This window comes from Halichoerus grypus, chromosome X (assembly GCF_964656455.1).
Source record: "Halichoerus grypus chromosome X, mHalGry1.hap1.1, whole genome shotgun sequence".
NCBI lineage: Eukaryota > Metazoa > Chordata > Mammalia > Carnivora > Phocidae > Halichoerus > Halichoerus grypus.
Window position 1 is genome coordinate 31,608,636 of NC_135727.1, and position 23,158 is coordinate 31,631,793.

At 38.3% G+C, this 23,158-nt stretch overlaps 1 protein-coding gene across 2 annotated transcripts in view; it reads right to left on the minus strand.

The window, feature by feature from the left end:
• The window catches only part of WDR44 (WD repeat domain 44), a 76,664-nt gene that overhangs the window by 47,095 nt on the left and 6,411 nt on the right, over window positions 1-23,158 (minus strand). For both annotated transcript variants that reach the window (XM_078065092.1, XM_078065091.1), the window contains exon 2: window positions 349-382. In XM_078065092.1, coding sequence (XP_077921218.1) covers window positions 349-382 — 34 coding nt within the window. The remainder of the gene's footprint in view (window positions 1-348; window positions 383-23,158) is intronic.

The window sequence follows — 23,158 nt, forward strand, 5'->3', positions numbered from 1 at the left end:
GTAGATGACACCAAAGCATGTGCCCATACAAGTGTTTTGGTTATTCCACATTTTTGTCATGCAAGTATTATTTTTTCAATTAACATACACATGTATTTTATAGTATTCTTCTATTCCAAAAATTACAAAATTAGTGGAAATCTAAAAAATTTACAGTCCCTTCCTTATAGCACAATATTTGTTATTTCTAGAGTACCCAATCACACCTAGTAAGATACAGGGACAATATTATTTAGCAAAAAATAAGTAACAGCAAAGGCAAGAAAATGAAGATTTACATAAAATAGTAAAATGAATGAGAAGTGTACACAACTTGTAGAAATATAACTCTCAGAAAACACAACTTACCTTTAATGTTGAAATCCCAACCTTTCCTGGAGACCTGTACAGAAATAAAAGGAAGGTGTTGAATAGTGGAAGCAAGAAGGGAAATATTTCTATACATTTATTAAAGAGAAGCCCACATTTAAAAAAACATTTATATAGTTTGTGATTGAAAAGTCTTCTGTGCATATAGAAAGTGTAGAAAACATAAAAAAGTAGAGAAGAAAATACAAGTGACCCATAATCCTACAATCTAGAGATCTGAGTATGTACCTTTTGTCTTCCCAGATACTTATGATGTATACTATAATAAGCATCCTTGTAAATAAAATTTTGTGTTATTTCCATGTGTGTCAACAATTGGCCTGTAATTTAGATCCTGTGAATCAACGGCCAGAAAGTTGATTTATCCCACATGGATAAATTTTTTTCTAAGATTTTTTTTAAGATTTATTTGACAGAGACACAGTGAGAGAGGGAACACAAGCAGGGGGAGAAGCAGGAGAGGGAGAAGTAGGCTTCCTGCCGAGCAGAGAGCCCGATGCGGGGCTCGATCCCAGAACCCTGGGATCATGACTCGAGCAAAAGGCAGACGCTTAACAACTGAGCCACCCAGGCGCCCCCATGATAAATTTCTTTAAAATAAATTTTCTAGGGGCGCCTGGGGGCTCAGTCCGTTAAGCTTCCAACTCTTGACTTCAGCTCAGGTCATGATCTCAGGTTCCTGAGATCGAGCCCCCAGTAGGGCTTCACATTGGGCGTGGAGCCTGCTTAAGATTCTCTCTCTCCCTCTCCCTTCGCCCCTCCCCTCCCAGGTCATGTGCACTCTCTCTCTCTAAAAATAAGTAAATCTTAAAAACAAAACAAAACAAACAAAAAAAAACCCCAGTAGCTATATAAAATAGTGCCCACTATTTAATTGTATCACCTGGACAATATTACTTCATGTTAACAAAGGACAATTTCCAGAAATGAAAAATATATTCCCAATTATTTGACTTCCCTGGCAAACCTATACTGCTATGTAACAAAATCCTCTTTATCCAGAGGTAATTAGAACCAACGCTATTCCGATTTTTAAAAAAAGGAAAAAAGAGGGGTGCTTGGTTGGCTCAGTAGGTTAAGCCTCAGACTCTTGATTTTATCTCAGGGTGGTGAAATCAAGTCTCGCATTGGGTTCCACCCTCAGGGGGAGTCTGCCTCTCTCCTTCTCCCTCTGTCCCTCCCCCTGCTCATTCAAGCACCCTCTCTCGCAAATAAATAAATCTTAAAAAAAAAAAAAAAAGATTCCACACAAAGGATGTCTAGAACAATATAAGTGCAATCAAAACAAAAATAAAAACAAAACACCTTGAAGGGGCTTGAATTTCTATGTGGCACATATTCTGAATGCCAATTAGGGAAAAAAAAATTACCTGCCTCAGAGGTGTAGCAGCAAGATGAAATAAGATTAAAAAAAACTTAAGCCCCATATGAGGTAAAGAAGGGAAGAAAAAGAAAATCTACCTTCCCCATGACCCTAACTTTGAGAAATCTGACCAGGTTTTTTTAACTGTCAAAGAAAAAAAAACAGAATGGGGAGCCACATTTATCTGTTATGTAACAGATTTCATAAAGAACACTTTCTGGCCGTTGATTCACAGGATCTAAATTACAGGCCAATTGTTGACACACATGGAAATATTCCAGATTGATTGTAACAGGACTTTACATATAGCCATGTACAAACTATAAAGAGTAATTTATTACTTCCTTTTGAGAGCCATGGGGACATAGTGAAAAGACCAAGAGCTTTCAAGCATATGGGCCCTGCTTAAATAGTCTTTGTACCATTTACTCTACGTGTGACCTTGATCAAATCATTTAATTTCTCCAAGCCTCAATCTCCTCTGTAAAAGGGTAAAAGCACTCTACTTCACAGAACTTCTGTAAGGATTAAGTGAGCGCCATGGGGCACACAGAGTAAGTGGGAGTTTCTTCAGCAGCATTAAATTGCTTCATCGAAACTCAAAAATGATGAGCTTCAGCAAGTTTCTCCAAGATACTTTGGCAGTTTGTCAGCGGTGGGGAGCCTGAGACCAATTTCTGAACACAGAAAAGATACCCTACAGGCTATCAAACTCCAGCCCACTTACCAACAGGGAATGTGAAAAAAGTCATATTATATTGAGCTGGTGATTAAAATGGGATCTGGCTTACGTTTTGTGATGCCATTAAACAAAAAACTAATAACAAAAGACACTAATGTTTGAAATATATTTTAAATGTTACGAAGTTGTTATGGTCTTGGTAGGCAGTAAAACGTTTCAGACTACTATACCTTCTAGGCTAATCAAGCCTAAAATTGTCTTTACCAGGGTAGCCTGTAACACCAGAATTCTTTTGTGATTCATTTTTTGAACCATTTATAGAACATTGGCATCTAATAAAAAGTGAAAGCCCATTTGTAATTTGTGAAGTTGGCTAAAATGATTTGTATCATGTGCCAAGATGAGAAAAGAACAATTCGTTTCACCCTAAGAAACAGTAAATCATTATTTAGTATTCCCACAGGAAGTGTTCCTAATAGGGCATTGTAATAATAATAAAACAATGGCCATCATTTATTAAGCATGTGACCAAAACCTTGCTAAGACTTGACTTGTTTTAGCTTCTTTTGTCCTCACAACTTTCCTATGAGGTAGTTTTATTACCTTTCCTATTTTACACAACAAAACAATTGAGGCTTGGGTCAGATTAGATCATTTAAATTGCACTGTTAATAAATAGTAGGGCCAGAATTAGACCCCAGGCAGTCTGATGCTAAGAGTCCACTCTCTAAAATACCTTGCAATATTGCCTCCTTTCTGGGTAAGGTCTTAAAAGATGATGATTATGAAAATATCCTACCTAATCGGCGCTATGAATGAACACCAAAGTAAAGGCAATTAGTGCTGCTTCTTGGGTTGGACTAGACTGATTAAGTCAAAAGCTCTGAATCCTGATCTGCCTTTTACCACTACAATTAACACCTAATTGATTTGGCACTGCTAGGAAATAAAACAATGAAATGTTTTATATATAAAATTTCAAGAGAGATGAAGCTTCTCTTTTAGTGTCAAACTTCTGAAAGTATTTTAATTATTTTTTAATTTCCATTTCAAAAGCTTCTTGTAAGTAAATACATTATAGGCTAAGCCTTGCCATTTCAGTGATCTTTCCCTTGAAAATACCTTCTTAAACAAAAGATATAAAATTTTCCCTTTCTTACTGACTCAGAGTAATTATGCTCAAATATAACACTACATTTTAATATAGTAATGCCCTGGAGGGACATTTATTTGCAGGGAATTTATTTGTCTTCACACTACAGGACCCTAGGCTATCATGCTTGGAATGTCTGTTTTACAGTTTGAATCTCTTTCCTCAATTTAAGTGGTCATTTTAATTGGTTACTTCTTACAGTTGGCCATGTGCCTGTCTTTAAAAGCTTCTCTCCTCATCCCCTTCTAATTTTTTTTTAAAGATTTCATTTATTTATTTATTTATTTATTTGAGAGAGAGCGCACGCACACACGTGCCAGCCCAAGAACAGGGAGTGGCAGGCGGAGGGAGAGGGAGAAGCAGGCTCCCCTCGGAGCAGGAAGCCCAACACAAAGCTTGATCCCAGGACCGTGGGATCACGAGCTGAGCCCAAGGCAGATGCTTAACTGACTGAGCCACCCAGGCGCCCCATCCCCTTCTAATTTTTGCTTCTAATCTGCATTGAGCTGGGAAACCAGGTTTTCAAAAATGGAATAGTATGCTAAAGGAAGAATCCAGAGATTCTGAGTGAGGGTCTCCCCATGAGAAGTTTTGTACACGACTTTACTGTGGACTTTGTGGCACTGTTTTTGATTGGTCAGAGACTGTTTAAGTGATTATTTTTTATTTTCAGCTGTACTGGAGAATCCATTACCAAAGAAGTGGCTGCCAGGTAAGGGAGGGGTCCCTAATCTTTGGTATCCCTGGATAACAGCTCAACTCTTCTGTTTCTAAGTCTCTAACTTCAAAGTAGAGATAATAACATTATACTATTTCAGGGTGATTATGTGCTTAAAGAAAACAACTATTCATGTTCAAGTTTGGGGACAGGAGAAATGAGTGTCTAGAGATCAAGAAAATTAAATTCTACTCTAAGTTTTCCCAACAAACTAAGCTGCATGACCCAACAAACTAAGCCCCTTTTAAGCAGGAGTTTTTTAGAGTTCCCGTAATTTTAGGAAATTTTAAGACCCTTCATTAGTTCGGGAGTTGAAGATGTTAATTTATACCATGATTAATGATCTCAATTTTATACTCTCTGATTTCCCTTAAACTTTAGATATACTGTAGGAAACACTGACATAATCTAACACACACACATCCAGAAATGTCCACTATTACTTTGATGCATCTAGTTAACTAGAAAAATATTCCTTCAAAATTTCTGCAGATACTAAATATTGTAAATTAGATTCTTTCTTTTTACAGGTTAAGGTCAGTAATTTTTTCCCAGAAAAAGTCTAAATGCCTACATAAAATAACTTTCACTGTACTCCACACCAAGTGAAATCTTTAAGAACTTCTGAAGTGGGGCGCCTGGCTGACTTGGCTAGTAGAGCAAAGGACTCAATCTCAGGGTCCTAAGTCCAAGCCCCACATTGGGTATGGAGCCTGCTTTAAAAAATCAACAAAACCCTCCGAAGTAACGGTAGACATATTTAAGTATTGGTGGTATACCCCACTTAAATAAAACCTAACCAAAATGAGAGCTTCAAAAGTTCATTTTTTCATTTGAAAAATTTTATCATAGGGTATTTTTTAAAATTTTTTTCAAAGATATTATTTATTCTTTTGACAGAGAGAGCGCAAGTAGGCAGAGTGGCAGGCAGAGGGAGAGAGAGAAGCAGACTCCCCGCTGAGCAGAGGGCCTGATGCAGGGCTCAATACCAGGACCCTGGGATCATGACCTGAGCCGAAGGCAGATGCTTAACCAACTGAGCCACCCAGGCTCCCCAATAGGGTATTTTTAAATGAAATATTTTCAACACATTTAAATATCTGATTGACAAAGCTTAATTTAAATAATCAATGTGCAAAAAATAATAAATGTGCTTCTTATGAAATTGAACAAAAATATAATTAAAAGCTCAACTTCCTTGATTACCTAATAGCATAAGAAAAACTTCCAACATACTAATACTAGTTACAAACACAGAAAATCTTTGATTTTGCAAGTTTCTGAAATTGAAGACAATATACCAATGGCACTATTAAATTTAAACAGGAAAAACAAGCAATTTCTAAGACAGCTTCATAATAAAGTCTGCTGTAAAAAAAAGTATTGGTATTCTACTAAAAAAAAAAAACCCCACAGGGCTTACAAATCAAACATTAAAATTATTTTTACTGTGCTGCCACTTAGGTTTTGAATATAAATGCAATTTTCAAACTAGTACTTCAGTAACTATCAATACAGATAGAATATCTTAATTCATTTTTTTTTTTTTAGATTTTATTTATTTGAGAGAGAGTGAGATCACAGAGGGAGAGAAGGAAGGAGAAGCAGACTCACTGCTGAGCAGGGAGCCCAATGCCGGGCTCGATCCTAGGACCCCGGGATCATGACCTGAGCCGAAGGCAGATGCTTAACGTAATGAGCCACCCAGGCGCCCCTCATCATATCCTGTTTTGTATTACAAAGTTATTTTCATGTACTCGCTATGTTGAGTTTATACTAACAAAGTTCATGTTTGAATATAAAATAATGTGTGACAGATGCTTTCTCAAAGTCCCTATCCATTTAGCATTTTAATTATAGTTTTCCTTTTGCAGCTAGGGCATTTGTGTTTAGAACAATTCATTTTAATGTCTGCACAATATTATTTTTTTAATTCACATGGCTTCAAAACATTGCTTTGTTATTATGCAAGACAGTATAGGAATTCTTTTTCTTTTATAAACTCTGACTTGATCCAGCAATAGCCTTTACATACCTCCAGCACAATTTCATTAGAATAATAAGGTCACTACTCCCTGGTAGGTGCCCAGTCACTAGACTTGGATCCAATGACAATAACTGCAACTTACCTAAAAATTGCTCACCAAGTTTCCATAGGAAGCACAATGTCCAATCCTTTATAAGCTCTGACATAATAATACTGCATTCAATACAATTTCAGTGAAAGCTTAACAAATACGCAAGCAACAAGAAGCTGTATTAACCCTCTTAGATAGCTTGACTTTGGAACTTGCTAAACCTGACTCTCTAGTAATTTCAAGAACAGTACTCATTTAACTTTGGAAAAACAAAATCAATCTTTTTTTTTTTTTTAAGATTTTATTTATTTGCGAGAAAGAGAATGAGAGACAGAGAGCATGAGAGGGAGGAGGGTCAGAGGGAGAAGCAGACTCCCTGCTGAGCAGGGAGCCCGATGTGGGACTCGATCCCGGGACTCCAGGATCATGACCTGAGCCGAAGGCAGTCGCTCAACCAACTGAGCCACCCAGGCGCCCAAAACAAAATCAATCTTACAGAAAATGCACAGCAGTAGGCTATTTTTTTAAAAGACTTTATTTATTTATTTGAGAGAGAGAATGAGATAGAGAGAGAGAGCATGAGGGGGGTAGGGTCAGAGGGAGAAGCAGACTCCCTGCTGAGCAGGGAGCCCGATGCGGGACTTGATTCCAGGACTCCAGGATCATGACCTGAGCCGAAGGCAGTCGCTTAACTAACTGAGCCACCCAGGCGCCCCAGTAGGCTATTTTTAAGAGATGTGGATGCATTATAACTGTGGATTTTCTGTCACAGGTGACAGAAGTGAGTATACCTATCTATTGATGTTACCTAGTGTTAAAGAAATTTACAGTAATTCTTTTCAAAATCCTAAAAGGTAAACAGAACAAAACCAAACCCCCAAATCCTAAAAGGATTTTTTTAAAATCACTCAAAAGGGAAGAATAATTTTTTTAAAAGATTTTATTTGAGAGAGAGAGAGTGCACGTTGGTGAGCTAGCAGGGGCTGGAACATAGGAAGGGGAAGAAGCAGACTCCCCACTGAGCATGGAGCCCAACGTGGGGCTAGGTATCCCAACCCTGGTATCATGACCTGAGCCAAAATCAGATGCTTAGCCAACTGAGCCACCCAGGTACCATGGGAAAAATAATTTTTTTTAAGTGTTTGAAGGAAGCTTAAGAACCATTTAGACCAATGATTTCATTTCACATGTGAGGAAAATGAGGCTAAAGAAGGTGACATTAATCCATTTACATACTGCTTACCATATACGAGCACAGTGCTAAGCACTGGGTGTAAAACAGTGAAAAAAGCCAACATGATCCCGACCCTCCCAGAGCTTAAGCTAAGATCAAAGCCCCAGTTAGGACTAGGACACGAGTCTCTTGGCTGATTCTAACAACCCATGCAGCCTGTGAACTTACCCTAATAATTCTAAAAACGCTTCATGGTTTCACATGGGTATGTAGCCAATCAAGTAAAACTGGCCACTTATTAAAGCCTTGATAATCCAAAGGATCACCACAAATTGCCCAGGGAAGACCTGGGGGGCCCAGAGACTGAAATGGGCCCCCCCATTTCAGTCTCTGGGCACCATGACATCAATTTGGAAGTAGAAGGGCTAGAAGTTTAGCTACATAGTAAAATAACATAAACTGGAATCAGGAGATATGAGTTTTAGTCCTGAATCTGCTAGTAACAATGAATGTGACCATAAAAATACATTTTGGGGGAGTTTTTCCAACTTTTAATTGTGGCCATTTCAAATGTATACAAAACTGGGAGAATATCATGAACCCACATGTACAACATATTGACCATGTTCAATAATGATATCAATACTCCCCCCCACACCCCCGCCAGATTATTTTGAAGCAAATCCCAGCAATTGTTTTATTTTTACCCATAAAAATGTTACGTATCTAAAAAAGACTTCTATTTAAAACATAACCAGGGTGCCTGGGTGGTTCAGATGGTTGAGCATCTGCCTTCGGCTCAGGTCATGATCTCCAGGTGCTAGGATCGAGCCCCATGTGGAGCCCCATATCAGGTTCCCAGCTTAGCGGGGAGTCTGCTGCTCCCTTTCCCTCTGCCTCTCCCCCTGCTTGTGCTCTGTCTGTCTCAAATGAATAAATAAAAAATCTAAAATATATATATATAAAACATAACCACAATACTATTATCAAATTTAACAATACCCTATTATACACAGTCACAAATTCATATTGCCCAGATTGTCTCAATTACTTTTTACAGCTGGTTCCTTTCAATTAATATCCAGATAAGGTCCATGTGTACAATCAGTTGATATGTCTCTCTCAATCAGTAGGTTCCCCTCCAATCTCTTATTTCTTGCAGTTCGTGTATTGAAGAAATAGGTTATTCATCCTGAAGAGGATTTTTAGGGCAGTGAAACTACTCTTTATGATACTATAATGAGGGGTACACGTCATTCATTTGTCCAAACCCATAGAATGTCCAACACCAAGAGTGAAACCTCAGGTAAACTATGGACTTTGGGTGATAATGATGTGTCAGTGTAGACTCATCAATTGTAACACGTGTACCACTCTGGTGAGGGATGCTGATAATGTGGGAGGATATGCATGTGTGAGTGGGAGGAGGTAAATGGGGAATCTCTGTACCTTCCTCTCAATTTTGCTGCAAACCTATAACTGCTCGAAAAAAAAAAATTGTCTTAAAAAACCAACCAATCAAACAACAACAAAAGAAACTAGGTTGTTCATCCTGTAGAAATTCTCATGGCCTGAATTTTGGTGATTGCATCTCCACAATGCCATATCATAAAAAATATTTTAAAGGAAAACATGCAGAAGAAATTGGAGGGATGGGGGCGCCTGGGTGGCTCAGTCATTAAGCGTCTGCCTTCGGCTCAGGTCATGATCCCAGGGTCCTGGGATCGAGCCCCGCATCAGGCTCCTTGCTCGAAAGCCTGCTTCTCCCTCTACCAGTCCCCTTGCTTGTGTTCCCCTTCTCGCTATGTCTCTCTCTGTCAAATAAATAAATAAAAAATCTTAAAAAAAAATTTTAGAAATTGGAGGGATGGAATGGGCACATATCCAAAGAAAACTGCAAAAACCTATAAGAACAATATCACAAAGACTAGTGCTCAGAATGTGCTAGGATTTAAAAAAACATCAGACACAGATTTTCTTTAATTTATATTCACAACAAGAACAACAAAAGGTACAGGTCTGCTTATATGTATAGACAAATAGTATAATGTAAAAGGCTGCCTCGAGGGGCGCCTGGGTGGCTCAGTCGTTAAGCGTCTGCCTTCGGCTCAGATCATGATCCCAGGATTCTGGGATCGAGCCCCACATCGGGCTCCCTGCTCTACGGGAAGTCTGCTTCTCCCTCTCCAACTCCCCTTGCTTGTGTTCCCTCTCTCCCTGTGTCTCTCTCTGTCAAATAAATAAATAAATCTTTAAAAAAAAAAAAAAAAGGCCGCCTCGATTCTTTTTTTTTTTCCCCAATTAAGATTACTGATGGTCAAACCAGAAAAGGAAAAACAAATTGTAGAGTGAGGAAACTGAATCCCAAAGCATTCAAGGAGGTAAAAGTACCTAGATAATCTAAATGAGTTCAGTTCTCTTGTCCAAGACAAATTATACCCCAGCATACCCTGAGAATTTATACAGCTTACTCCCTTATCTAAAACCTTTAAAGAATCAGAGTCTGGAAGAATAAACTGAGAAAACACTCGATAGTCAACACTGGAAAGCAGGTAAATGTTAAAAACTATAAGCAGATTCAATCCTAAGCAAAATTCTTAAGCACATTGTTAAATGGTTTAAGGGCCCTAGGTGTGGGTAAAAGATAATCATTAATAGTCAGTAAGCATTCACAGAAAGCCTATCATATGAGATTAACCTAATTTCCTTTTCTGATAGGGTTACTGGCCTGGAATATAAAGGGAATACTGTACACATGCAAAAAAATCTGGATTTAAGCACTAAATTTTGTAATACTCACACAATATCCTTTTTTAAAAAAAAGATTTTATTTTTAAGTAATCTCTATACCCAATGTGGGGCTCAAACCCACAACCCCGAGATCAAAAGTCACATGCTTGACCGACTGAACAAGCCACGATATCCTTATAGACAACAAAGAGATGTAGGCTAGAATATACTTAGGTAGGTTTGTAACTGGTTGAACATTACTCAAAGTATGCTGATTAATGGATCAATGAAAAACCATAAGGAACTATTAAATAATTTCTCCTGCGCTCTATCCTTCCTTTTTTTTTAAGATTTTTTTTTTTGGGGGCGCCTGGGTGGCTCAGTTGGTTAAGCGACTGCCTTCGGCTCAGGTCATGATCCTGGAGTCCCAGGATCGAGTCCCGCATCGGGCTCCCTGCTCGGCAGGGAGTCTGCTTCTCCCTCTGACCCTCCCCTGTCTCATGTTCTCTCTCTCAAATAAATAAATAAAATCTTTAAAAAAAAAAAAAAAAGATTTTTTTTTTTAAATAATCTTTACACCCAACGTGTGGCTTGAACTTACAACCCTGAGATCAAGAGTCTCATGCTCTACCGACTGAACCAGCCAGGCGCCCCTATTCTACTTATTCGTATTAACATCTTGAATATGGACACTGATGGCATATCTACCAAATTTGCAGACAACAGAAAGTGGGAGGGATAGGGAATATACTAGCTGACAAGACCCAAAAATATTTTAACACGTTAGAACAATAAGCCAAATCTTAACAGAATGCAATGTAGTAGGGATAATGGTAAAATACATGATTGGGGAGACATGACTTAACAACAAACCAGGTAAAAATATTTATTTTTGTTGATTGCTTAGACTCAGTAAAGGCTGTGATATGGCTGTCGAAAAAGTTAGTGTAATCTTAGGCTGAGTTAACAGAACTATTATGCCCAGGGCAAGGGGAGTGGTAAATTCTAATCTACTTCACACTGATAAGAGTACTGTGTACCAGGGATGCCTGGGTGGCTCAGTCAGTTCAGTGTCCGACTCTTGATTTCAGCTCAGGTCACAATCTTAGGGTCATGAGATGGAGCCCGGCGTCAGGCTCTGCACTAAGTGGGGAGTCTGCTTGAGATTCTCTCTCCCTCTCCCTCTGCCCCCCCGACCCTGCTCTCTCTCTCTCCCTCTGTAAAAAATATAAATAAGAATATTGTGTACCACTGGGATACCACATTTTTTTTTTTTTAAAGATTTTTATTTATTTAACAGAGGGAGACACAGCGAGAGAGGGAACACAAGCAGGGGGAGTGGGAGAGGGAGAAGCAGGCTCCCCGCTGAGCAGGGAGCCCGATGTGGGGCTCGATCCGAGGACCCTGGGATCATGACCTGAGCCGAAGGCAGACGCTTAACGACTGAGCCACCCAGGCGCCCCTGGGATACCACATTTTAAGAGAAGCTCTGATGAAACAGAACATATCTGAAAAAGAGAAACCAATTTAGTGAATGTTCTAGAAACCAAGTAGAATGATATATAGAACTAAGGATGCTAACCCGGAGAAGATAAGGAAGAAATGAATGCCTCTTTACTTTTTGGATTTGGGATTTATTTTAGAAAGTACAGGAAGTGAAACTTTGCATATAGTCTAATTTTCTCATTGAACATATTTTAATGTCCAAATTGTTACTTTATATTTGATATGTACAAAAAAGTATATGTAGCATATGCATGTAATTACGAAGCATAACAAATAAAATGAACAGTGATTCACCATGTCACCTGAGAATGAGAATAGCATCAAGACCAGTACGGCTACTGTGCTGCTCTATTCCATCTGCTGCCTTCCCCTTAGAGGAAACCACTAGCCCAGATTTGATTTATTGTTCCCTTACTTTATTATTTAAAAATGTAAGGTATCAGGGCATCTGAGTGGCTCAGTCAGTGAAGTGTCTGCCTTCGGCTCAGGTCATGATCCCAGGGTCCTGGGATCGAGTCCCGCATGGGGCTCCCTGCTCAGTGGGGAGCCTGCTTCTCCCTCTCCCTCTGCCTGCTGCCCTGCCTACTTGTGATCCCTAAATAAAATCTTTAAAAAAAAAATGCAAGGTATCCCTAAACAATACATTAAGTTTCTGAGCTTTGTTTTCACTGATGCACAAAGAAAAAAGTGTTGGACTCTAAAATAAACATTGCACTAAAATAAAAATTTTAATATTCCTGTCAGAGTAAAGGCTACCTTTATCATTGCACACTCTAGTATTTAAATCTCACAACTGTGCCCATAACCACCAGTTCTCCCCTACCTAGGGCTGCCAGACTTAGCAACTACAAATATAGGCTGTCCAGTTAAATTCCAATTTCAGATAAACAACAAATACATTTTCAGTATGTTTATCTAAAATTGGAATTTCACTGGCAGTCCTGTATTTTATCTGGCAACTCTACCCCACACCCAAGTTAATTAAGTGGACAATTAATCCTATGATCTGTTAGTGTGTGATAAAGGGAAAAAGTGGGAGGAATTGAATGGCCAATATCATTGCATAAATATTCATCTAAGTATTCAATAATGTTCACTGACCAGAAAAAAAAATTTGCGCACCTGTGAATTCAGTTAAAGCTTTCCCAGACAGTGCATTTAGTGTATATGCCCAAATGCAAATACTACTGTACATATGCAGTTAAGTACATTTTTCAAAAGCGCTCAGTGAAGAGTAGGAAGGTATATTAATCGCTTAAGTATTTTGGCTTAGATTGTCCCCTCACAAAAAAAAAAAAAAAAAAAAACAAGATGGCTACTGTGACAAATTGACAAAATCTCTAGATACATAAATTGACTTATAATCATTATTTAAAAATATTTATATCATTTTGAAGCTGTCCTCAGTCAACATGTTCAAAATGAGGTTAACCTATATAGGTCAAATAAACATCAACAGCCAACTTTCTAGATCAATATCAATTAAAATTATGTTGTCATTATGGGGCGCCTGGGTGGCTCAGTCGTTAAGCATCTGCCTTCAGCTCAGGTCATGATCCCAGGGTCCTGGGATCAAGCCCCGCATCGGGCTCCCTGCTCCACAGGAAGCCTGCTTCTCCCTTACCCACTCCCCCTGCTTGTGTTCCCTCTCTCGCTGTGTCTCTCTCTGTCAAATAAATAAATAAAATCTTTAAAAAAAAAATTATGTTGTCATTAAAAAGGGATTCAAGTGGCACCTAGATGGCTAAGTAGGTGGAACATGTGACTCTTGATCTTGGGGTTGTGAGTTTGAGCCCCACACTGGGTACAGAGATTACTTTAAAAAACTAAAATCTTTAAAAATAAATAAATAAGGGGCGCCTGAGTGGCTCAGTTGGTTAAGCATCCGATTCTTGATTTTGGCTCAGGTCATGATCTCAGGGTTGTGAGATCAAGCCCTGCTTGGGCTCTGTGCTGGGCATGGAGCCTGCTTAAGATTCTTTCTCTCGGGGTGCCTGGGTGGCTCAGTCGGTTAGGCATCTGCCCTCAGCTTGGGTCATGATCCTGGAGTCCTGGGATTGAACCCCACGTTGGGCTCCCGGCTCGGTGCAGAGCTTGCTTCTCCCTCTGCCCTTCCCCCTGCTTGTGTTCCCTCTCTCTTTCACTCTCTCCACTCTCTCTCTCAAATAAATAAATAAAATCTTTAAAAAAAAAAAAAGATTCTCCCTTTCCCTCTGCCCCTCCCCCATTCCTGCTCTTGTGCCAAATAAATAAATAAATAAAAAGGGATTCAATTACTATATATATAAAACCTTTTCAGGACACTCTTCATTTTATAAAAAGGATACTAGAAATATTTCAGATACATTATTTGTCAACCAAAAAACTAATGAGTCTTCTGCAATATGAAGGATTTGCTTCCCAAGTCTGTCATTACATAATCTCAAAATCCTTCCACAACCAGAAGCACTAATAGCTTCTAGATTTGAATGGCAATCAATACAAGTGTGTATTAAGAACCTTTATAGATTAAATTCCCCAAATAGAAGCTAGTTGCATGCACTGTTTTGCCTGGCTTACTGCAAAACCCACGTTTTGAAATCAGGTATTGACATGTCTGACTATAGGTAGGAGTCTTGGTTTTTCAGAGTTTCAGCAAGTGGTTTCTCTCCAGGCAATCACTGGATCACCTTTTCCAATTGTTTTTTTAAAGATTTTATTTATTTATTTATTTAGATTTTATTTTTTGACAGAGAAAGAGACAATGAGAGAACACAAGCAGGGGGAGTGGGAGAGGGAGAAGCAGGCCCCGCGCCAAGCAGGGAGCCCGACGCGGGGCTTGATCCCAGGATCCCAGGATCACGACCTCAGCCGAAGGCAGACGCTTAACCACTGAGCCATCCAGGCGCCCCACCTTTTCCAATTTTAAACTTAAATCTTCATCACTCATGTGCTATGGCTTTAGGGTAATCAGGCCTTAAAATCATGGTGGAAGCGCTTAAGTCTGCTTTTGAAAAGAACACTGCATTTCTGTGGTTTCAAAGAGCCAGATCCCTTAAACCACTCTACCTCTAGTTTCTCACCCTTTAGCTAAAGACAGATCCTTCTGCCTTTTGGGCTTGGTGTTTACCTCTTACCTGAGAGTTATCTGAAAAGCAAACAAACACAATCTGTAAGCCTTCTGAGAATAGGGAGGAAAGAGAGTGCAAACTAAACTTATATTTGCCACCTGCTTCATAGTCAACTAAACAACTAGGAACTCAAAGACCCCCCTCCTAAAATACACACAAAAAAATATTAAGAGCAATCTCACACTTAACATTCACATTTCCAGACTTTATACTATACTGGATGAAAAGAATATACCAAAACAATTTGGCAACACAAAAAATGGACGAACAAAGTCTTCTTTTTCTGTCAGTAAGAGGACATACCTTTTTCTAGGCTCTGAGAAAAAAAAAAAGGTGGTTGGCTCTGAAGAAGCCTCTTGTCAGGTTGCAAAATTCCTGACAGACTCCTAAAGAGGTAAGAAGGAGCAATGACATGGAAGGAGGATTATAGAGTGAGTCAGCTGGAATAAAGCTGGGAAAACATTTTTCTTATAGGAAGGTGACTACCAAGGGCTTAACAGAGAATTACCCTATAGCTTGATTTTGTTTTTATCCTCCTCTTCTGGCCTTTGCCATCAGGAAAATATAAAAGTAAAATGAGCTTAAGCAGTTTGTCAGGGAACTGAATCAAGCAGAACAAAGAACAGCTTGCCTGTACAAAAGAAGGTGCTGGGATTCTAAGGTCCTTGAGGTGAATAGGATATGAGCATAGATAAGGCCTTACCAAGTCATTAAAGTAAGCAGGTAATTAAAGAGTTTTTATTTCTAAAGCCCAGTAAGCTGAAACAGGAAGATCTGATGGTAAACTAAGACCAACACGCAAATGGCTAGGTCTAAATTAGGAATCAGAGGGGTTCTGGTGATCAGAAAACCCTGACATGAAGATTTTCTCCCCACTTAGGTCAGGCAGGAAAATAACATCAAACACAAAGCCAAAAACAAAAACAAAAAAACCCTAGGGTTGAATAAAAATTGAAAATAGTTCAAATTTAGATAAGATACCGTTTTATCTTTTAAATCTTGCTCTATAAATAAAATCTTAAAAAAAAAAAAGGCGGGGGGGCGGCGCCTGGGTGGCTCAGTTGGTTAAGCATCTGTCTTCGGCTCAGGTCATGATCCCAGGATCCTGGGATGGAGTCCCACAACAGGCTCCCTGCTTAACGGGGTGTCTGCTTCTCCCTCTGCCCCTCTCTACCGCTTGTGCTCTCTCTCAAAAATAAATAAAATCTTTTTAAAAAATTAAAAATAAATAAATCTTGCTCTAAGTGTATTGTTTTTAAAATTTGGTATGCAGTATTATTCATTAGAATTGAAGTGTATATACTGATTTTATTACATTCTTCTAAGATTTTATTTATTTATTTGAAAGAGAGAGCATGCACGCAAGCATGCTCGGGGAGGAGCAGAGAGAGAGGAACAAGCAGATTCCACGTTGAGTGTGGAGCCTGATACGGGGCCCAATCCTACTACCCTGAGATCATGACCCAAGCCAAAATCAAGAGTCAGGCATCCAACCTACTGAGCCACCCAGGTGCCCCAGGTACATTCTTATGGTAAGTTTTACTAATCATATATGAAGCAATAAAATCACCCATAGAAAGTGGTAAGTCAGGGGCGCCTGGGTGGCTCAGTCGTTAAGCATCTGCCTTTGGCTCAGATCATGATCCCAGGGTCCTGGGATCGAGTCCCGCATCAGGCTCTCTGCTCAGTGGGAAGCCTGCTTCTCCCTCTCTCACTCCCCCTGCTTGTGTTCCCTCTCGCTATCTCTCTCTGTCAAATAAATAAATAAAATCTTAAAAAAAAAAGTGGTAAGTCAAATAACACCTTCAACTAATAACAGTACTCAAATTAAAGAAATGAGATCTAAGAGAAAATCATTTGCTGGACTTCTAAAATCAAATCATTTGTAAAAATCAATCAATCAAATCATTTGTGACAGTACCACACCCATTCTCACAACTCTATTTTAAGTTGGCTGGTACCAAAAGTGACAATCCCAACTAAACCTGAAAAGTCTAGGAACAGCAGGAAAAAAAGTGTTAGGCAATCACAAATGAGTCTTATTTTCCTAGTATAACCCATAATGTCATGTTTTAACTAAGCAGTTGAAAATAGGACTCATTCATATTTCCCTAGATACATGGCAATGCTGATTTATTAACAAGATTAACAAAAAGCCAAGAATATAGTTATAATTATCAAATAAGGAATTAACTGAATCCTCAAGATGTGAATTACTACTTCGATTACTCTTTGAAAGGCCATTTTAAGTTTTAAATACTATGAAAGCCAAGAAGTAGAATATATCTAAAATACCTAATAACTATTTTATCCATGATATTAATGGGAATAGATGGTGAAGAAAATTTGGCACAATAGCTCTGTTTTTTGAAAGTAGGTTTTGTGGCAATATTTATAAATAATCTGCAATAAAATCAAAGAAAACTTCATAAAGAAATATAATTCTAGTCACATATAAAGTAATTACAAACAAAGTAGATCCTTAAGCAAGGATGTGTATTTTGTCTAAAATGATAACCGGATTTTTCAAAACTCATTTACATAATTCATGTAGTTTTATGCCATATTCCTGAAAGAACATCTTGATAATCTATTTACTGACAAAAATAACAGAAAAATATATCCGTTCCCTGGGCCTACTCAAGAATTCTAAACTAAAAACATTCTCTTTTGCATATTTACAGACTTTCAATAAATACCCACATTAAAACAATAACTCCAGGAGAGGGCATCTATCTCACAATGCCCCAATTTGTCAAAGTGGGTTAGATAAAAGTCACATCTCTTAATGATTTAAAGTAATTTTTAGTAAAATCATAAAGAAACAGGTAACTAAATTTATGACTTCCCTAGTCAATACTAATGCAGTCATGCTAAATCACTTTGTAACTTACTTTTTAAAAAGTAAACAAACAAGAGGTTGGTCTACAGGCCATATTAGAAGCTTTAGCAAGTTAATGTGCTAATATGATTTTGCAAGTTATCTAAAACATCCAATGGTGTACTAATCTTAAAAAGTAAATGCCAGGGGCCCCTCTCTGGCTCCATCGGTGGAGCATGCGACTCTTGATCCTGGGTTCTGAGTTCAAGTCCCATGTTGGGCAGAGAGCTTACTTTAAAAAAAAGGAGGGCTGCGGCGCCTGGGTGGCTCAGTCGTTAAGCGTCTGCCTTCTGCTCAGGTCATGATCGCAGGGTCCTGGGATCGAGTCCCACATCGGGCTCCCTGCTCAGCCAGGAGCCTGCTTCTCCCTCTCCCACTCCCCCTGCTTGTGTTCCCTCTCTGTCTCTCTCTCTCTGTGTCAAATAAATAAAATCTTCAAAAAAGAAAAAGAAAGTAAATGCCAATAACTTCTAAGGTCATCCTATATAAAAATTAGAGCTTTAAAGAATCTGTCACAACCCCCCCTTAAAAAATTTTTTTTATTTTTAAAGATTTTATTCATTCATTTGACACAGAGAGAGAGACAGCGAGAGAGGGAACACAAGCAGGGGGAGTAGGAGAGGGAGAAACAGGCCTCCTACTGAGCAGGGAGCCCGATGTGGGCTGATCCCAGGACCCTGGGATCATGACCTGAGCGGAAGGCAGATGCTCAACGACTGAGCCACCCAGGCACCTCTAAAAATTTTTACATAAATCAATTCTATGATCAGTGAACTTATTCAGACTTTGAGATTCTTTACTTTTCTGAGTTTACTGCTCATTACCAAAGATGGGCAGAAGAACAAAAATCAAACCAAACCATTTATTTTGTTTTTAAGGTTTTTTTTAATTTACTGCTATCTGTGACAAAAGGCTTGATGGGAAAGGAGGTTGTAAACTAATGACTGAACTAAGGTTTTGGTGTACTGATAGCTTTTAATTATTCATGTTCTCCTTCCATATCATGAATAATAGAAAAATGAGTATATTTCAGTACATTTAATATTAAGCATTTTATTTTATAAATTTGATTACTGTGCTTTATGTATTTGAATTTCTACTTCTTCATTCTTTAATGAAACGTGTTAAAGACTTGATAATACTCTAGAAAAATCTCAAATTACCTAGAATGCTTACCCACATAAAACATTCTGAGTGGCAAGTGTATTATTTATTATAAAAAAGGTTATTCAATCTTATTTAGATCTTAAATAGTAATTACTGATAATGTTATTTTTCTAATTACTTAGCTACAAGGAATGCATTTTTCCCATTAATTTGACAGCCCACAGAGGTTTGATTAGGTGGAAAATATTAATAACTACCACATGCATTCATTGTGACTGCTAGAAAACACCTTTGAAGCGGAAGGGAAAAAAAAAAAAGAAGCATTGTGTTTCCAATTAGTGGCTTGTAGCCAAAAATATGAATCAGTTATACTAAAACAAAAACAAAAACAGAAAAAAAACCCCACAAAACTGTGGCCTAAGTGAACAACTGACAACAATCTACAAAACAAATAAAGGAAAAAAAATCTAGGATCAAGACTTTTTAATGTGGTACAGAAGCCCAATCAGCAGTGGCTTACATCTTGAGCGGTTTTCGCTTAGGAACAAAGAACATACCCTAAGAAATGTAGTTAGCAGTATCTGGGATTCCAGCTCTTGCAGTAGCAAGGTCATTTTCTGACCTAGCTACTGTACCATAATCAATTCCATCAACGCTTAAAAAGAACATTAAAAATACTGTTTAGGGGCATCTGGGTGGCTCAGTTGGTTAAGCGGCTGCCTTTGGCTCAGGTCTTGCCACATCGGACTCCCTCAGCCGGGAGCCTGCCACTCCCCCTGCTTGTGTGTGCATGTGCACTCGCGCTGTCTCTCTCTTTCTCTGTCAAAATAAATAAATAAAATCTTTTTAAAAAATACTGCTTTTTATTGTTTTAAACAAATTATACATACGCAAATGGCAGGAGAGTAAATCTCATCATTCTAATAATTCACATTTAAAATATAACATCACAAATGTTTATAGTTTAGAAAAGGAAAGTAGGGAGAGACCTAATGTTTTGTTTTTTTAAAGATTTTATTTATTTATTCATGAGAGACAGAGACAGGCAGAGGCAGAAGCAGAAGCAGGCTCCCAGGGAGCCGGATGCAACACTCGATCCCAGGACCCTGGGATCACGACCTGAGCAGAAGGCAGACGCTTAACCGACTGAGCCACCCAGGTGCCCCGAGACCTAATGTCTTATATCTTCATTCAAAGCCATCACCTAATTACCACAAATTGGTGAAGTTCCACTTCTGCTGGCTGGCCTTTATCTACCCTGAGCTGAGTTTTATTTGCAAAATTAGGATAATAATTGTCCTACCTATCTCACAAAAATTGTCTTGTCTCACAGAGCTGCAGGATAATTAGAAGAGATAATGTGACTAAAAAAGTACCTTGAAAACTAATGCCCAACATTGGCTGACGGTATGTCATTACCATCCTTTATATGTAACAACATGTAGGACTATAGTATTTCTTTCTTATTATGAACCCATTCATCCCTGGAAGAAAAAGTTGATAACAAGAAATTGATATGACTACGGGATAACTGGCAACGCCTCCCAAGGCTTCACTGTTAACACTTAATATTTGCTGAGTACAAGATGTCCTCAAGTTACAAAGGTTCCATAGATCCAAACCACTGTCCTTGCCTCAGCCCCCTCCATTTCCTCCCTCTTTGCTCTTATAGGAACTGGGGTGGGGGTGCAGATTTGAGAGAAGTAGGAAGTCCAAAAGTAGAAGAAAATGTGAAGAGAAGTGGAACACCACAGAGCATGCCTACTCACCATCCCTATCATCATCTAAACCTTTTGTTGCTACTACATAGCAGCTGTAGACATCTCTCTGTGCTGGGAAATAAGGCAAAGGTTAAAAGTCAACAGCCAAGAGCTATGACCTGAAACAAAATAGGGATAGTAAAGTTCACCTAAAGGAAAAGACTGATCTCAGTCATCAGCCTTAATCTCTAAAGCCAACCCAATAAAGATAAAATACCAATTGCAAAATATTGACAAACCTGCTCACTTTCACTCACAAATGTACTAGTTTTATCGAGCTACCTATTCATTCTTTCTGCTCACCTATCTTCCACTAACCCAATAAATCTACCCCCACCTGTGATGCTAACCAATCCCACTTACCAACACATTCACTATACCCTATTTAACCAATCTTTCCCTAACTCTTCCCAAAGACCCACCCATTGTATTTCAGCCATCAGGGTCCCTTCTCAGTCCTAAGGGACAATAAGTTATTATATGCTAGTGAATCTCTGTACTAATGACATCGGGTAAGCAAAGGACAAAGATGGGCGTAAATGGGGTGGAACTGGGGCTGGAGAAATGTTCAAACAACCTGCCATTTCAGTTTGACATGAGTAGATGAGCACATTTTAAAAGATTTTTTTTTTTAAAACACACAAATTATTAATAGTACTGCTAATAACCAGAAAGATGACTCCCTCAGTCTCCCAATTTAAACAGACTTTCAGGAACAAATTTGAAAGAGAACTATGGATATTAAGTTCATCCATGGCTCGTTTTTCCAGTTCGAGAGCAATGCCAGAAAAAAACACTCCCACCTCTTCTCTTGAGCCTACTTAGTAACCAGGATGCTTGCTTCTGAGAAAGTGGGTTTGAATACAGCTCTACATTCTATTTATTGGTTCTCTAGAAAGTCTGACCTGTGGTTCCTAAGAATGCCCACATTCAGTGAGTTTGTAATGAAACAGTCTATGACAATTAGTAGTGCTCAAGTAGGTTTTACACAAGTATGGCTTGCTCTGTACAGGCTGCCTACTGGAAAATATTAAGGTTTTCTGTCAGAAGTTTCCAAAAATATTATGCTGCACGCTTTCAAAAACAAAACTATTTATGCCCCCCCCCCCCGCTTTCTATATAAAAATGTTCAGGATTAGGGCCCTGTGGACAAAGTAAAACTTTTACTGCCCCTAAATCTATTTGTGCAACTAAAATAAAGTTCTCCCTAGAGCATTATCAGACTTTAACCACAGTTTTGATTAGGATATACTAGTCTTAAAATGAAGCCATTCAAATCATGATTTCAACAAAAATTCAAACCAGGAAGATTTAATCATTTCACAAACTTATCTTACTACATAATTTTCTAGTTCAACAAGATAAACATGTTTTGAAAAGTAAAAAAAAAAATCAAGACTGAAATTCTACTTTGATTTTTAAAAAGACATTACTTATCTATGGAAACAGATACCAATATTGGCTAAATCATTACCAGATTAATCATGTCCAATTCAGTTAACCCAAGAGATTAATCGTGCGTATTTAGAAGTCACTACTACACCATACAGTATTAACAAGCATGAGCACCAAAGACAAACAGTAACACAAACACTAATACATAAACAAACAGTTTATCAATCCTAAATATTTCCTCAATCTTTTTTTAACTCTATCCAACATGGGGCTCGAACTCATGACCCCGAGATCAAGAGTCACCAGATGCCCCTTCAATATCCTTATTTTTAGCAAGACAAGTAAACATTTATAATTCAAAACTATTTTATTTATATGAATTCTGAGGTTTTTAAGAGATAAAGAATGCACTTAAGTAAATAGAAAGGCTTATAATAATGACCCACACTATTCAGTCTTTACCTTTCCTTTCCTATTTATTCGAAGGCTGCAAAAGAAAGATAACCTTTCCTATTAAATTTCTAAACAATTTTCTCAAATTAAAATGAATTAATCTAAGGGCCATTCTTTCTATAACCTACAGAAATCATTTTTGTTAGAAGCCAGATTACTTATTTGGTAGCTGCTGATGAATCAAGGTGCTTTTAAGTCACTTCAGCTAGTTTCTAATGATACTGAGTCTAAAATCACATTTGCAAATATTATTTCTTAAATGGTCACTCTTGATCTTAAAATTTATTCTGGCTGATATTACAAAAGGATAGCCATTGGATGTCAGTGATGCCATGTATTCAATCCTCAAGACAATGACTAACAATGGAACTGGGAACATTAGTGTGAGGAACTGTGGCCTAAAGGCATTCTTGTTAAATTCTGTATGCTTAAAATGTTTGGAGACAAAAAGGTTTTGCGGACTTAAAACTAATTGACCCTGATGGAATGCCAAACTGTAAACCGCCCGACAGCTGCAGCTGGTAATAAAATGCTAAAACCTGAAGAGCTTTAGCAAAACCTGATTATATGGTAATCCTAGTATCTGAGACAAGGCAAAGGAGCTAGAAGAATAACTGATAGGCTGGTTGCTATGGTAACCAAGATAAATTTGTATACTGACTGGGGAAAAACATTGGGG